The sequence below is a fragment of the Cibotium barometz genome, chromosome 2, assembly GCF_041138505.1.
Source record: "Cibotium barometz isolate CiBa-2024 chromosome 2, ASM4113850v1, whole genome shotgun sequence".
Lineage (NCBI taxonomy): Eukaryota > Viridiplantae > Streptophyta > Polypodiopsida > Cyatheales > Cibotiaceae > Cibotium > Cibotium barometz.
Genome location: NC_141047.1, coordinates 37,986,482 through 38,003,392, shown reverse-complemented (window position 1 = coordinate 38,003,392; position 16,911 = coordinate 37,986,482). Strand labels below are relative to the sequence as shown.

At 43.2% G+C, this 16,911-nt stretch overlaps 1 protein-coding gene across 2 annotated transcripts in view; it reads left to right on the top strand.

Moving 5' to 3' along the window:
- Positions 1-13,606, top strand: part of ARP8 (actin-related protein 8) — a 41,761-nt gene extending 28,155 nt beyond the window's left edge. For both annotated transcript variants that reach the window (XM_086817460.1, XM_086817452.1), the window contains exons 5-12: positions 10,699-10,760; positions 10,844-10,941; positions 11,084-11,165; positions 11,800-11,942; positions 12,062-12,210; positions 12,388-12,521; positions 12,981-13,099; positions 13,260-13,606. In XM_086817460.1, coding sequence (XP_086673586.1) covers positions 10,699-10,760; positions 10,844-10,941; positions 11,084-11,165; positions 11,800-11,942; positions 12,062-12,210; positions 12,388-12,521; positions 12,981-13,099; positions 13,260-13,364 — 892 coding nt within the window. In that variant the 3' untranslated portion in view covers positions 13,365-13,606. The remainder of the gene's footprint in view (positions 1-10,698; positions 10,761-10,843; positions 10,942-11,083; positions 11,166-11,799; positions 11,943-12,061; positions 12,211-12,387; positions 12,522-12,980; positions 13,100-13,259) is intronic.
- Positions 13,607-16,911: the final 3,305 nt, after the last annotated feature.

The following is a 16,911-nucleotide window of genomic DNA, read 5'->3' as shown; positions in this document are numbered from 1 at the left end:
GACACCAGTCCAATGTACATACATGATAAGAAAGCATGGGTGGACCAATTGGATGGCCAAATGGTGACATCCCCCCCGGTTTCTAAACAGTTGTCCGCAACTAAAAAGCATCCAAATATGTCTGAAGCACATGCGGGCAATCTTTGAAGAACTCTTCATCTACCCATTTAGCATCAATGGGAAGATAGTTCCTAAACTTCACAAGGTAACGCCTGACAACTTCGCCTGCAGCAAGCTTGTGTTCCTTGTGATACAGAATCTACTCTGGCTGCAAGATCTCCTCAAGCTCGTCCACTTTTGGTGGATCCTCAATGACCATCTCACTGGGCTCCAGCCCTACATACTTGCGAAGGAGACTCACGTGAAAAGCATTGTGTATGTGCCAATGACTAGGTAATGCCAATATGAAAGCCACTTCATTGATTTTCTCGATCACTCGAAAAGGCCCATAGTACCTGGTTGCAAGCTTAGGATATGCACCCTCTTTGCCAGGCCTCTTTGCAAGTCTTGCTTTCTCAAATTTCAGCAATACCCAATCATTCTCTTTAACATCCAATTGCCTTCTATGCTTGCCGGCAGCCTTTTTATGCTTGTCTTGTGACCTTGCAATGGCTGTCCGCACCTGAGCAAAAGCAATATCCAAGTCTCTCACATACTCATTAGCTGCAAATATCTCATCCTTTGTGCGAAGGATGGGTGGCAAAACCACCTTACCATAAACAATCTCAAATGGGGCCTTTCCCGTAGATGCATGCACTGTGTTGTTGTATGCAAATTCCACAAGCGGTAAGTACTTCTCCCAAGAAGACTTCTGATCCGCCACATAACATTTCAAGAGATTCAACACGGCTGAATTTGCAGACTCACTTTGCCTATCCGTTTGAGGGTGATAAGCTGATGAGAAGTCCAATTTGGTGCCTATATTATCAAATAAGGCCCGCCAAAAGAGACTTGTAGTCTTGGGATCTCTATCCCCCACAATGGACTTCGACATTCCATGATGTTTGAACACTTGTGCAAGATATATTTTAACCATATGCTCAGCTTTGATGGTCTTTTTGACCGGCAAGAAATGAGCTTGCTTGCTAAACCTGTCCACAACTGTCCAAATTGCATCAATACCCTGTTGGGTATGTGGCAAGTCCATAATGAAATCCATTGTAATACTTTCCCATGGCTGCGTGGGAATAGGCAATGGCTGAAGCAAACCTGGTGCCTTTTGCCTATCAAATTTGACTTTTTGGCAGGTGATACATGCACGTACATGTGCCTCTATGTTCTTCTGCATACCTGGCCAAAAGAAATACCGCTCAATCATGTGCGTAGTAGGCATTATGCCTCTATGACCAGCATATGGAGGAGCATGGTACTCATCCAAAACCTTTTGCCTCATGTCAGACACCACACATAGGCAATTATCTTTCATGAGATAACCCTCTTTGATCACATATGAGACATGTGCATGACCAGCCATCAAATCAGCCCAAATAGTGGCAAAATCAGCATCCGTATGATACAAATCACGCATGGTAGACAAGTCGCCATGAGAGGCAACCGAGATAGCTGCTACATACGGCTTTCGTGACAATGCATCGGCCACTACATTCTTCTTTCCTGGGGTGTGCAAGATATCAAAATGAAGCATAGAGAGGAAATTGGCCATCCTTGTATGCTTCTCTGACAACGTAGGTTGAGTAAGAAAATACCTCAAACTCTAGTGATTTGTCTTCACAGTGAAATCAGCCCCAAGAAGATAATGTTTCCATATAGTAAGTGCATGAATTACAGCCAAGAGCTCTTTCTCATAAATGCCAAGAGATTGCTCTGCATCATGCAATCTACGGCTCTCATAAGCCACGACATGTCCCTCTTGATTAAGGACAGCTCCTATGCAATTTCCAAATGCATCACATTCCACACAAAAAGGCTTTTGCAAATCTGGAATGATCAACACTGGACCATGAGTAGTTGCATCTTTCAATTTGAGGAATGCATCTCTCTCTACATTAGTCCATTTGAACACGGCCTTCTTCTTTGTCAAATCATGTAAAGGAGAAGCAATCCATGCGAAGTGCCGAATGAACCTGCGGTAGTAAGAGCATAATCCAAGAAAACTACGGATCTCATGCATCGAACTCAATTCGGGCCAATTCCGAATTGCATCAATCTTTGCAAGATCCATCCGCACTCCATCTTTGGACACAATATGCCCAAGATAATGTATCTCTGACAAGAAGAACTCACTCTTCTTTGCATTTATGAAGAGTTTATGCTTATGGAGCTCTTCAAAAACAATAGCCAAATGAGCTTTATGCTCTTCTTCAGTCTTCGAGAAGACTAGGATGTCATCAAAGAAGACACCTGTAAATTTCCTGTATCCATGGAATATGCGATCCATCATTCTATTGAATGTAGCCGGGGCATTTGTAAGACCAAAAGGCATAACAAGATACTCATAAAGCCCAAATGCTGTCCTGAAAGCAGTTTTGTGTACATCTTCAGATACTACATGCACTTGATGATACCCACTCTTGAGATCAATTCGGCAAAGCATGGCGATCCATCCAACTTGTTAAGAATGTCGTCTATGCGTGGAATCGGAAACCGATTCTTGATGGTAAGCTTATTCAAAGCTCTATAATCCACACACATACGAAAGGATCCATCCTTCTTTTTAACCAAGAGGACGGGTGAACAATATGGGGAAGAGCTTGGCTGAACCAAACCCTTCTCAAGAAGCTCATTCACTTGCTTTATGATCTCCTCTTTTTGGGATGCACTTACACGATAGGCTGGCCTATTAGGTGGTGAGCTATCCGGCACAAGATCAATGCGATGATCTTCCGGTCGTACAGGTGGTAACTCATTTGGTAACTCATCAGCAAAACAATCATCGTGCTCTTGCAAAAATTTCAGCCTATCGTTACTAAGAGTATTTACATGTACATTATTTTCCTCAACATGATCTCGTACAAAAATCAAGTACGCAAAAAACACTCTTTTTCATTACTTTAATAATTTGTACATGAGATACAAGGGAAATGGTATCACCCTCTTCACCAGCATCAATTACATGCTCTCGGCCTTTATGCATGAAGGTGATCCTGTTGGTCTTGTAAGCCTTGCACGGATCAATACGTGTATGCTAGGGCTTTCCAAGCAATACATCACAACCATTCAAAGATGCGACAAGAAAATCCTCATGATCCACATAGCCTTGAATTTGTATGTGCAACTTGCCAAAAATAGGCATGACCTGCACTTCTCTACCAACAAAGGCAGTCCCTGCTTCAATTTGAGGACCCATGTCCTCCACTTCAATACCCAAAGCAGCTGCCATATGAGTGGATATGAAATTTTCAGATTCATAATCATCAAACATGAACAGCGGGCTGATCTTTGAGCTGTCCCCAAGCTTTACATACAACCCTATCTTTGCTATCATGTGAAGTGTTGTCCTGCACATCCGGAACCATATGCACATTAGGCTTTGATGCATTTGCATTATCACGCTTCTTCTTGTTTGGGCATGCCTTTGCAATATGCTCGGTGCTACCACAAGTAAAGCATTTTCCTTCACTCATATATTGCTTTTTCTGTTCCGGAGTGAGACCATAGTCTCTCAGTTTGAAGGGACGCTTCTTGGTAGTGTTATTTTGAGCCTTTGGACCATTTTTATCTTGGTTTTGGTCCTTTTTAGGTGGCTGTCCATCATTTTGTAGGTTTTGGACAGTCCTCTCTTTTCTTTGAAATGAGGGTTTAGCCTTATTGGATCGACTCAATTTGAGTTCCAATTGCTCGGTGGCGGTAGCAGCTGCGATTAATTGGTGTAAGGTATGACCAGGATACATTTGTAGTCTCGCTTTGTACACGGGTTGCAATCCCGATTGAAACCTTCTCTTCCTTTCCGCCTCGGTGACATGCATAAATGGAGACACCTCCAAAAGCACTTTCCAAAACTTTTGTACATATGCATTTACCGATTCCCCCTCATTTTCCATGATCTAACACGATTCGGTGAGAGCTTCTTCGTGAGCCACCAATGGGCAGCAGTGCCTTTCATGAACATGCTTACATGCCGGATCATGGATTTCTGAGTGAAATCCTCATCACTGAAAGCAATATCAAATTGGGCAATAAAAGCAAGTGCCTTTGATGCATCATATTCCCCATGATATGTGTCAAACTTCACAGATTTGTCTCCGACTTTGAAGTCACGAGACTTTGATGCATGTGTGTGCATCTTAACATGTTTTTTCCCATGTTTGTCCATTGGGACAGCCCCTGTGATTGGCATCATTTTTGGACCAAAAGGTGATGCATAAGGCATAGATACATGTGTCCTGTAAGCATGAGGCATGGCTGGCCCCTCAACATACATTGATACATTTTTAGCCATTACTTCTCCTTCACGAGCACACTTGAAGGCATGAGTGGCATGAGAGAGAACGCGGAATACCTGCACCAACAAAAAATTGCAGCCCATGTTGCGAGTGTTGTGCATGCACATTTTCAGCCGACAATGGCATTTGACATACATTTTGACCACTGCCATAAACATTGTATCCTTCACGGGTTACATATATTCCTGCATGGCGTGAAGTCACTGATTGCTCCTCTCCCATAACATGGAGATTCATCCTCTTAGACATAAGTTCTTGTTCGGGCACTTGTGGGGACTCCAAGACTTTGGGATGGTTGCCTTTTCTGCATAGGCATCCTCGGTAGGAGCCAAGTATGCACCTCGGTTGCATGTGCAACTCTTGAGCAATCATTGCCATTGCATGATCCATATAAGATTCAGCTTTCTTGGCCTTCACGGTCATGTACCAATGGATCCTCGCGGCGGTAGAGATTCAATTCTTCTTCTTGTGCATGGAGAATAGCCTGCATACGAGTAAGTTCAGCCCTCAAGACTATGGACTCTTCTTCTTGCATCTTCTCTTTGCCACGGGACGGCTGTCCCACATATTCATCCCTATTGTGCACCACATGAGTTTGCTCATCCTGTAAAGCATTGGAGGCATGCATTTCATTGTCCTTGCCTCTTGTATTAGCATCTCCAACATTCATTATATGGCTATCCATAATGTTCTAAGTGTAGAGAAAGCCAGTGTTCACGGTGATTGTCTCTCACGATAGAAGTGAAAGAGAACCGTATGCTTTGATACCAATGTAACTTGGTTGAACACAATGCTAATCAATACACTTAAATACACTAAGATTTGATGGACACTTGCTCAAATACAAGAAGTAAATTGTTGAATTGACAAGAGACACACAATGAGCCGGAACGGCCGACCCCTCCCTCAAATAAAGTATATTAATCTTGGGAGAATCAAGTACATAGTGTCATGGGCATTTCTGACCAGATTTCCATACCAATGCATATGAATACAGTATTGCAAACAAGTAGTTGTCGATGTAGACTTGCAACCCACACTACCCTCTTAAGTGCCCATGTTCCCTACCATCTGCTCTCTATTGTTCCACCAACACATGGTAGCAACAATCTGCAAGAGAGCATGTAGGACAAGAGAAAACTACACAGGGTATGTGATCTTGTAATCCGGTTCCTCCCTCCTACTACTTGCTCCCACATTTAAGCATAAAAGCTTACCAATAGCAAGTAGAGTCGATGACAGCGGAAGTCTTCACGATGGAAGTCCTTGGAGTGTTGAGATCTTTGATTTGTCGCCTTTCTTTGCGACAAAAGTCTTCAAGAGGATGAAGGGAACCCTGGGAAAGCTTCCCCTATGGTTCAACTTGAGAAAGAAAGGCTGAAATTAGGGTTTTCAGCAAAAAGACCAGAAATTACAGCAAAAATGAGAGCTGTTTTGCTGAATTTCAGTCATTGGGAGTGAGTAGGAGAGTGATTAGCACAAGTCCAAACGGAAAGCCAAGTCTACAGTATCACATGAGTGGCATCAATCCCCGGCATAAACAACTGCCATGGACACCAGTCCAATGTACATACATGATAAGAAAGCACGGGTGGACCAATTGGGTGGCCAAATGGTGACACATGTGGAGCTGTAAACCGGCCTCGGTCTTCAGACAAAACCAAAGAGCGGTGCAAAAACAAACTTGCACACAAAACACTTCAACATCTTTAAGGACCAAGAAAAGGAAAACAAACAGGGGGAGCTAGAGTGCTCCTGCAAACAGTACACGGACACCGATTGGGCCCAAAACGTAGTGGTGTCCCTTGTGGTATTTCTTTAATTGATTATAAGAGCTTTGATTACAATAAGGCTGGAAACTCAGCCGTCATAGTAGAACTCCTGAAGCTTGCAAAGACCCTGCATCATGGCTTCATATCCACTCGGCATCCACAAATAAGTCCAGCCATTGTTCACATTAAAAGACTCTCACACATTGAGTCTGCATACAGAAGCTTTCTCCCATGATCAGGGCTGCCACAACCATCCATAGCCTCTCACCCTATGAATAGCATCACACCCTGACACATCCAGTGCTTCTGAATTACAACAAAGACTCCCAAATTGTCTCCCAAAAGAGAACTCGCATCACAGCACAACATATACCACGCAGTCGACACACCTGTACCAACCCTCTCTACCTTCCAAAGGTACCATCCATCTCTGTCATGGATTCCCTGTCCCCTGTCCAATCAATAGCAAGGCTGTACCAAACATGTGTCCATTCTTGTACCTTCTGCCTGCATGTGACCTATCTCCTGGAGGAGAAACCTACGACCTGTTTCCCGTGAAACCCTTAGGCCTGTTTCCCTTTGAAACCTTTGTCATGTTTCCATACACAACCATTCATAGTACCATTCAACAATAGTGCCAACAACGGCATACATCTAGTTACCCGTTCCCCCATGAAACATGTGGAAACATAGAGATGCCCATAACTGTAGGTCCCTCTGTTCCTTTCTAGCAGGAAGAAAACAGCCGGAAACCCAAGCACATAGCTGAATTTGCAGCCAACCAAAAACAGCCCATAAACAGTCCTTGAACTGATCTCAAAACAGTCCCGGAATCGCTCATGTTCGTAGCCACATGCACTGCCACGGAACAGTCCATAAACCCTTCCAAAACAGTCCCGAACCAAAGCAAAGAGAAGCTGAAAGTTCTATCAGTTGAATGCCATCAACATGATGTCTATGTTCATGAAAAACCAGCCACTGTCCGCCTTTATGTCCAGAGAAACCAGCCCCCTGGCCACCTGTATGTCCAGAGAAACCAGCCCCCTGTCTTCTGCAAAAACACGCCCCCTCCAAAAAGCACCAGTGCTGCGAGGCGTTTCATAGCAAGCAAGGGAGGGAAAGAGAAAGCCAAGGCGCATGTGCAGTCCCACTGTTTTTCCACTAGTAGATAGGCGCACCCAGCCATATGCTTTCTGCAATCCAGCCAGCCAACGTGTAAGTGCTGTCCAACCATCAAGAGGCGCTCTATTTTCTGCAGTCCAGCGCTCTGCTTTTTCACCAATCAAAAGGCGCGTGTAAGCAGCCATGCCATCTGCTTGGCTCCTTTCCAAGTGTGTGAGAGAAAAAGCCCCAGCACTTGTGTACCAATAGAGAGAGGCGCCTGAAAGCAGCCCGCCAGCCCCTTCTTAGAAATAGCACATGGGCCACGTTTACTTTCATAAAGGGTATTATCAAGTTTTTAAAGGTTTTTAAAATCCTTTTGTCCCCTCCCCCCACATGGGGTTGTGAAAAAAGGACCTTTATAAAACCTTAGTCCTTTTTGACTTCCAAACCGATCCCATTCACAGTCCACCATGTCCCTGTGCACACGTGCATATTGTCAAGAGCAAAACACAGGGTCGTGACAGGAGCACATTGGAGTGACGAAGGCTGCCTTGTCAAAGGAGTTTGAGATGACCGACTTAGGCTCACTCCACTTCTTCTTGGGATTGGAGTTCTGGCAGGCCTAGAGGGGGTTTTTTGTCTCTCAGCAGCGGTATGTTCATGAGTTGCTTGAGGCCTTTGGGATGGAGAACTGCAAGCCTATTACGTTGCCGATGGACCGGAACACAAAGCTGACAGTGAATGATCCTTGTGAGCCAGTTGATGCCTCTCTGTACCGAAAGCTGGTTGGTTCCTTGATGAGCACCAGATTGGACTTGAACTTTTTTGTGGGGTTGTTGAGCTCATTCATGCAGACGCCGTTGAAGTCTCATTGGGACGCAGGATTGCGGATCTTGCGGTATCTGCAAGGTACGAAGGATCTTGGACTCTTTTACACAGGAGAGGGTTTGATTGATGGAGTCAAACTGGAAGGATGGAGTGACTCAGATTGGGGAGGAGATCCAGACACGAGGAGATCCACATGAGGCTACAGTTTTTCCCTCCACTTAGGAGTGGTTTCATGGAGCAGTAAGAGGCAGCCAACTATTGCCTTATCATCGACAGAGGCAGAGTACTGGGCTGCTTGTGGTGCTGCTTGCGAGGTTGTGTGGCTACGGAGGTTGCTTGGCGAGATTGGGTTTCCACAGAAGGAGCCCACAGTCATCCAGTGTGATAACCAGAGCTGTATAGCTATTACTTGGAACTTGGTCTTCCATGCCCGGACCAAGCACATAGAGATACAATATCACTTTGTACGTGAGAAGATCTTGGCTGGTGACACCTTGCTTCTTTATTGTTCAACGGAGGACAATGCGGCGGACCTCTTCACGAAGTCTCTACCTCAAGCTATGCTCCGGCGGCACTCGAGCTCCTTGGGGTTGGTTCCACATCTAGGAGCTGAGAGGGGGTGTTAGCAGTCATCTCCTGTCTATATGTTTACACTAGGGCCTCTGTTGTGGGTGTGCCCGCCCGATTTAGGTGTTTTCTCATTTTTCCCCACTCTTCATATTTTTCCCTATTTTTTCTGTTGTGAGAGGCTGTCCTGTGCATGTCGGCTACCCTTGTATGCTGGCCGACTGCAGGACTCACTGATATGGCCGACTGCACTCTTACTGGCCGATTGTACTTGTTCTGGTCGGGTTTTCATCAGGCTGCTGTCGGCTGTCTCTACAGCAAGCCGACTGCTTGTAGGGGCCATATAAAATGGCCCCCACTCACTTCATTCTTGTATTTCGGGATTCCTAGTGTATATAGTAGAGTTACACGCGTCTCTCTCTCTCTCTCTCTCTCTCTCTCTCTCTCTCTCTCCATTGCTGTATTCTTCTGCAGTGCACTTGCTCTTCTTGAGTTTTCAGATTTTGTCTTCATCTCCGCTGCATATTCTGACACCTCTTCCTCCAATGCACTCGTGCTACTGCCAACCGGATCCGCTTTTCTGCCAAGGAGAGAACACCCACAAGTGCGAGGATCTGTGTGCGCGCTTTCACACACGGCTCCCAACACCTTTGATTGTCGTGCAGGCAGCCCTGATTGGACCTGCTTTGATACCACTGTAATGAGCATGCTGACTCAGCTCCTTACCAAGGCAGTACACCGTCTTTTTTAAAATAAATAAATAAAATATCCAGGCCCAAGATCCTCCCATAGTTACTGATTTTCCACCGCCCGTAGGCGCTTAATTATCTGCCTGTAGGCAATGCTGCTGAGGAAGCACCAAGGGGGGTTTTGAACCCCAGACCTCTTGGTCCTAGGCAAACACCTTCACCACTTGAGCAGTCAGCACGCCGTCTTGTCTCCCTTGTCAATGTGAACATCCCCTTACTTTAGTCAACCTGTAAACTTTCTCTCTACACAACACCTAGTCGTTGGTCAAGTTGCAGCGCCGCCTCTAACTCCATGACGGCATGAACAACGTCATGATGTAGCTGGCTCAAAATCAACACTCTTCTCTACTACTGGATTGCCATGGTCTTCCCTCTCTGTTGGCGATATCCAAAGCTGGCTGGCTGTTTTCTCTGATGCGCATCCCAAGGCTGTCTGCCTGTCTGCTCACAAGGCGTATATGTTAAAAACCACTCTCACACACAATTGCAGTTCTAAAAGGCTTAATACAGAGGCTCACACACTCATGAATCTCTCCCTCGCATATGTACACAATTGCAGAGAAAACACACATTCCCAAGGAAACATACATACAGTTTTCAAAGGCCCTCTGGCCATTTTATGATTACATGACAAGCTGCCTATCACAAGCTGCCTCTGCAGTGCTCGCTTCCAGTTCTCTGAGATCTGTCTCCTCTTCCTCTGCAGACTCCCCTTCCCTCTTCAGAAGGCAACTCCCCTCCTTTCCTTTGCCGCTATGCCTGTTGGGCTCCATTATCAATTTCATTACATTGTTTATTTCCTTATTCACACAAGGCCCTTCACATTGAACATCTAATTTGTCCATGTCCGGCTGGGGAACCACGAGCTGTGACACGTGGTCACGCTCCCGCATGCCACGGGCACCTCGGCCACGAGCAAGTGGCACGGTCGTTGAGGGGGGGAGGCGCTGCTTGTATGTGTGAGGTGGGTGGCTTCAGCTCCTCTTACGCTCATTTTTTGTCCCGATCAGTCAGCTTTTGATGTGCTGAAATGTTGTGTATGTGATCAATCCATCTCTTCCTCTACTTTTGATGTTCTGAAATGTTGTGTATGTGATCAATCCATCTCTTCCTCTACTTGCTTGTCATATTTACCACTAATTGGCATAAATTTATGTGGATCCGTCTGTATTTGAACAATATTGCGTCCTCTTGCCGTTTGCTGTTTTCAAATTTCTAGTATAAAGAGCTGTTCTGGTAAATCATGTTTTCTGTATTGGGATTGGAATTTAACAGCTTGGCAGCAAAGCCGTCATCGCAGCCTGTAGTTATATCAACTCCCATATGCCACTATGATGGTATGCAATCCAAACTGACCATGTATTGAGGCCCTCCTTATTGTTAGAGTTATTCAAAACTGAAATACATCGGGATTATGCAGACACAGATGCTGCTGTAGCATCTCGAAGAAACTTGCGGCATGTTACATATAAGGTTTTATTCAACATGGGTGTACGGGCTGTCTGTGCAGTTGATCAGGTAATCATTATGTAAGTCAATTTTATGTGAAACCATGCATGGTGCTTCTTTGGTAAAAGAGAATGCATGTAGGCGGTTCAGACACTAAAGTAAGAGATGTTGGGCAGTGAATACAGTAGTCGATTTTTGGTGACTTGTGCAGGCAATTTTGGCGCTATTTGCTGCAAAGCAAACATCTGGCATTGTTGTTAACATAGGGTTTCAACTCACGTCTGTTGTCCCAAGTAAGAAGCTTACACACTGCTTGCTGTAATTTTGAGACATGTGGGATTATGCCCGTGTTCTTGTGTGTAAATATATCCAGATTCCAAGCATCAGTTGACACTTGAATCTTCATGTGTTGAGAGGCAATGTGCTAAATTTCCTGCTTTGACACAAAGTGCTATACATATATATCGGTGTATTCCTCTTCTTGATGCACCATCATAAATTTTTCCTGTTTTTTATGATACCATGGCATTCAACATTGAGTTCCAGACCAACATCTAGCAGCTTTTTTTGCTGTTTTTTCAACATTTAGAGTGGTTATGTTACCCAAATTTAGCATTCTACTATGCCTTTTTATTATGCTTCATGCAGCTCATGTCATGTGTAACCAATGACTCCACATACGTCAAAGACCTTTGATTTGTCAGAGCCTGCATTATGTATTTCTAGAATGTGATTTGTGATCACATGATGTGACCCCAATCCTCTTGTCAAGATGAACATTTCCTTGTTATGGCACTCTGATCTGACATGCTCATTGACTTTAATGTGTGATGATGTTTTCTCCTTATGATAATGTGTTTTAGACACTTTGATTTCGACCTCACACAATCCAACTACTAATATGTCAAATGGTATGTACCTGGGCAGTTCAGCATGGTAAAATAATGCGCAATGCTGGAGTGGAGGTGACTGGTCAAGGGGCCTTACAATTGACTGCCCATTTGTGTGAACTAATGCAGCATAGTGGTATTTCTTTTGATAACATTACCGTAGTCAAGGCTTTGAAAGAGGTGCGGCCTTGCACAACTAAGTCAATTGGAATTATGTTCATTGGGTATAATGTTCATGTCTTATTCTTCAAGCCAAGGCACGTGACACTCGTTTAATGCTTGCATGCGGTTTTGAGCAGAAGCTCTGTTATGTGGCTCAAGAATATGAAGCAGAGCTATGCAAAAACACGGAAGCATCCTACCCACTAGAGAACCAGGGCGAATTCAAACTCAATCATGAGCGATTCATGGCCTGCGAGATATTGTTTCAGCCCCACCTTGGAGGATTGTATGCATACTTCTCATATACTGCTTGGGGTCATGCTGTGGGTTTTACCCTTTTCCCTTTTTACCAGCTTCGAGTTGGCTTTACTTAGGCTACAAGGGAATATCCTTATATTGTTCGAAGCCTCGACTTTCAGAAAGCTACATGGCATTCTCTGACTGCATGGTCCTTGATTTACAGACGAACAATGAGCTTACAACAAGCGGTAGCATTATGCATGGAACACTGCATGCAAATCAGCAATGATGATGAAAGGGGGTGGTACAATACTGTAGTACTGTGTGGTGGCACAGCTTGCTTACCTGGCTTGGCTGGTATGTTTGAAAAAGACTTGTAGTATGTATGTATGCAAGTGTGTCTATGTATGTATGCATTCACACACATGCACACAGACACTATGTATATGTGTGTATATGAATAGTCAAACACGCATACGTGCACACACACACATTGCATGTAAGTATGTATGTGTATGTACACATACAATAACTACGTGTATGCGTTTGTGTATTTATATGTATGTATGTATGTATGCATGTGCATGTGCGAACGCGCGCACATGCAGGCAGGTATTCACGCGTGCATAGATACACACATACATGCTCTGTTTTTGTGTGTGTACATACATACATACATACATACATACATACATACATACACATATATATATATATATATATATATATATATATATACACACACACACACACTATGTTATTAAACAAGTGCCTTTTATGTTGCTGATCCTTTAACTAGCTCAATTGCACTTGCAGAGAGGTTGTTGAAGGAGCTGCGCAAAATGTTACCACACACATTATCACAAAATGTGACTGTGATTCCCCCGCAACATGGAGCAGAATCGGCATGGTTTGGTGCAAAGCTTCTTAGCAATGTAAGATTTCAATTTTTGATTTGTATCTTTTACACATTTTCTGCTTCAAATGATAATGAATACATGTGTACATGCATGATAATTACATGCATAATTACATATGCAATATTCAAGGCACTAGTTTCATATAGGCCCTAAAGCATTCTTGAAGTTTGTGCAGCTCAGCAGTTTTCAGGAGGCCTGGTGCATTACAAAAAAGGACTACCAACGGCATGGTCAGAAAATTCTAGACACAAAAGCCCTTGATAGTGGTTCCACCCTCTGAACTCTGCTCATTCTCTGGACCTGTTGTATGTATTATAGATTTGACACGACTTCACTCATCGTTGGAGGCATGTTTCTAGGTGTGGTGGGAATAGATATATTGAGATTTGTATATATTGGTAATCACGTTCACTTAGATGTAATTTACTCCCAATTTTTCCCTTGGGGCTTTCCATATACATACGTGTACAGGGATGTATTCATGTGAGTTTTATTGGAAAAAAAGAGGTTTCCCATTCTACTGCTGCTTTTTATTCACTTTAAACAGTCGCTTAGAAAATGGGGTTTACTTTATAAAACTTGTTTAAGAAAAGGAAAGCATAACATGGATGGAGTTTTAAAAGAGAGGACCAGGCAACTGATGATGATCATACATCTTCCTTGTGATGTTATTTATGAATTATAGAGCCAAAAAGGTTTGCATGATCTAATGATAATCAAAACACAAGATAATTCAACAGTTTGATTGGCTGCATTCTGCATCTCCCGTATTGCATCCAATTTTTCCTCCTCTATAGACATGGTTGTTTTTCACATAAGCTTGCGATCTGTGTATAAGTGGGGGCAGATTCCCAAAGGGCCCTCATTAGCATTTACACTCGGTTTAAAATGCATGTACCACAGTATCAATTGTTATATCAGCCCTCATATTGATTGATATATGTCTTACATCAATTGATATCATACTATGCGGTGTGGAGAAGGAAAATCCCAAATAGATGTTTGCATCCACACCTCCAGGCCTTGCCATCCCCTCTTTCACTCTCTCGCACAGATCAAGGTAAAGGAAAACCTTACAAAAGTTTTCCTTACAAAAGTTTTCCTTTACCTTAGAGAAGCCTAAGTAAGTACTAGTGGAACCTTATGACAAATCACTTTTAGATTTGAAAGCGGTAATTGGGGAGAAATTTATTACCAAGCATGGAAATCTCGAGCCTTCGTAGCTAAGCTTGCAGAGGCCAATCTCTAGAGTTTCCTATGCCTGGTAAGCCATTAAGCTCTTATTTACGTTCGAGTCTACAAGACCAAGGGACTATATTTCTCGATTGGGTTAAAAATCCCAACCACAACCATTCTGGTTCAATTTCCTCTTCCACCTCTTCAGAGGTTGGGGTATTAGTTTCAGCTTTGTTTCCCTTGTAAGCCTAGCTTTCTCCTCTTGCATCTTTGCTTCTTTTAGTGCTTGCTTTTTCGTTTCCAATTCATCTAGTTTCCATTCTTTCATAGAATGGATTTCTCTTAACATGTTCTCCGTTATGGGTCCATGAATTTTTCTTAGTTTGCTCCCATTCACATAGGAGTCAAATGGAATACCATCCAAGGTTTCGAGTCTAGCTGTGCTAGGGTGTGTGAACTCTGAAATTATGAAGGGTCCTAAACCCAACAATTTCAACTTCCGTTTGTTTTTCTTGACTGTGTACCCATGCTCTAGGATAAAGCTGAATGCTTCTCCCTTAGTGGGGTTGACATTCACTTCTAAAGCTTCATAGGCTTGAAGGTTTCCAAATGGCACCAATCTCGCTAAACTTTTGCATTGCCTTAGACACACTCAAGACCCTAGAGTTTCGTCTGCCATGTTTGCTTTGCCGAGAACCATGGGGTGCTGTAGCTTTGCTTGTAGGAAAATCATGTAACTGCTCTAGCAATAGCTTCATCCATTATGATGACATTATTCTTGACACAAGTCCAACTGGTGGCATAGGATGAACATGTGGTTGAACTAGAATGGGTCTTTCTAATGGTGCATGAGCTGGAACCTATAGTTTCTCATCCTCTTATTAGAATAGCATGCACTCTTGGGAGAACATAGGTGGGATCTAGATGGTGTAACCCTGCTATCAATTTAGGAATTCTGGTAGTGTACATGGGTCCAATAGAAGTGGTAGCTACTATTGTTAGCAATAACTAGTAGGCATGCTCCTCACTAATAGAAGTGGTAGTGTACATGGGTCCAATAGAAGTGGTAGCTACTATTGTTAGCAATAACTAGTAGGCATGCTCCTCACTAAAGGGTGTGCATAAGTGTGTTTTCCTCGGGAAATGGGTGGAACTATAGTATTAATGTGGTTGTAAGGCACATATCTAGGATACCTATTATCGTAGGTTCTAGTGAGAGAGTTATGCATCATGTAATCATGAGGAGGTAGAGTTGCAATTGGAGGTGCACTATCCACTAAGTTGCTATAGAAAGTAAATTTCCGAAACCCACTTGAGGCTTCTATTTTCAAGGTTCCTCTAGAGATTGCTTCATCATTCCCTGTCTTTGCATTTACATTTACAGATGTTAAGAAAAATCTAGATGAATGAGGTTTTGGGTGGGAGATCAGAGGTGGTTCCATCTCCCCCTGCCTAGTCTTTTTCATGAATTGCTCTGCTTTGGGCTTGCCACAAGGCATATATCTATTATCCCAAATATGCTTGTAGAAATAGAATCCCAAGTTGGGTCTATCTATGCAAAACACATTTGGATATTTTCTAGATGTGGACTTGAACTTGAACTTGAAGTTGGGTCTATCTATGCAAAACACATTTGGATATTTTCTAGATGTGGACTTGAACTTGTTCTTGGTTGGGAATCACATTGAAAACTCTGTTCTCTGAGTCCATATACACATACTTGCCTATATGGAACATAGGTAAAACCTTTTTGAGGTTTCTAAAGTCTTTCCTAGCCCTATCTCTAGGTGGAGGTTCACTTGGAGTTTGTCTAATAATTTATCCACTTGTACGAGGCCTCATAAAGGGTTTAATATTACCACTTGACATCACGTCTTTTGTCTTGGACATGGTATTCGTGGCTTCAAGTGCAATATCTTGATGCCAAGAGCCTTCACTCCCAATTTATAGTGGTCAAACTTGCTACTTGACTTTGGTTGCGGCCACCCAACTATGTTAGGCTTAACAGGTTCAGATCCACTGCTAACTGTGGGAGTGTGAGAAGCTATGTCAGATCCATCAAACCGGGAGCTACCTAAGACTCTTCCACTACACAAGTGTAAATAGAAACAATGCCCAAATGAGTCTAATCTTGAAGCGGCCTTTATTCATCAAAGTTACTTGATACAAGTACTTTTAGGCTTCTTCAAGGTCTCCACTTCTCCAAGATTCAATTGCACCTCTGTCAATCTCATCAAAAGAGAAAGACAAGCGTAATCAAATTTAGGAAAGGAGGTTCTCTTAAGTTAGCAAAGTATTCTCCCCTATACCAGTCTAGAGAATATCCACAAGAATATCCAAAGGTGGTAGTAATAGGGAAAGTCTCCGGAATCCATGTATATAGTTGCTTAGGACTAGTAATAGAGGCCGGACCATTTTTAATTTTGGCTGGTCTAGTGTGAAAACTAGTTATTTTTATATGCCATTTTTTACCTTAAGCAATACACAATCATTCCCTTGCAATAGTTTACTTATGTGCTCTCCTCTTCCCTCTTCTTACTTGCTTGTATGTCATTGAATTTTCCTTGCTTGATGGATGCATACTCGATAGGTTTGATTGTAGGTTTCTTCTTGGATTAGCTGCTTCTTCTTTCCCTACCTTTTGTGAGAGA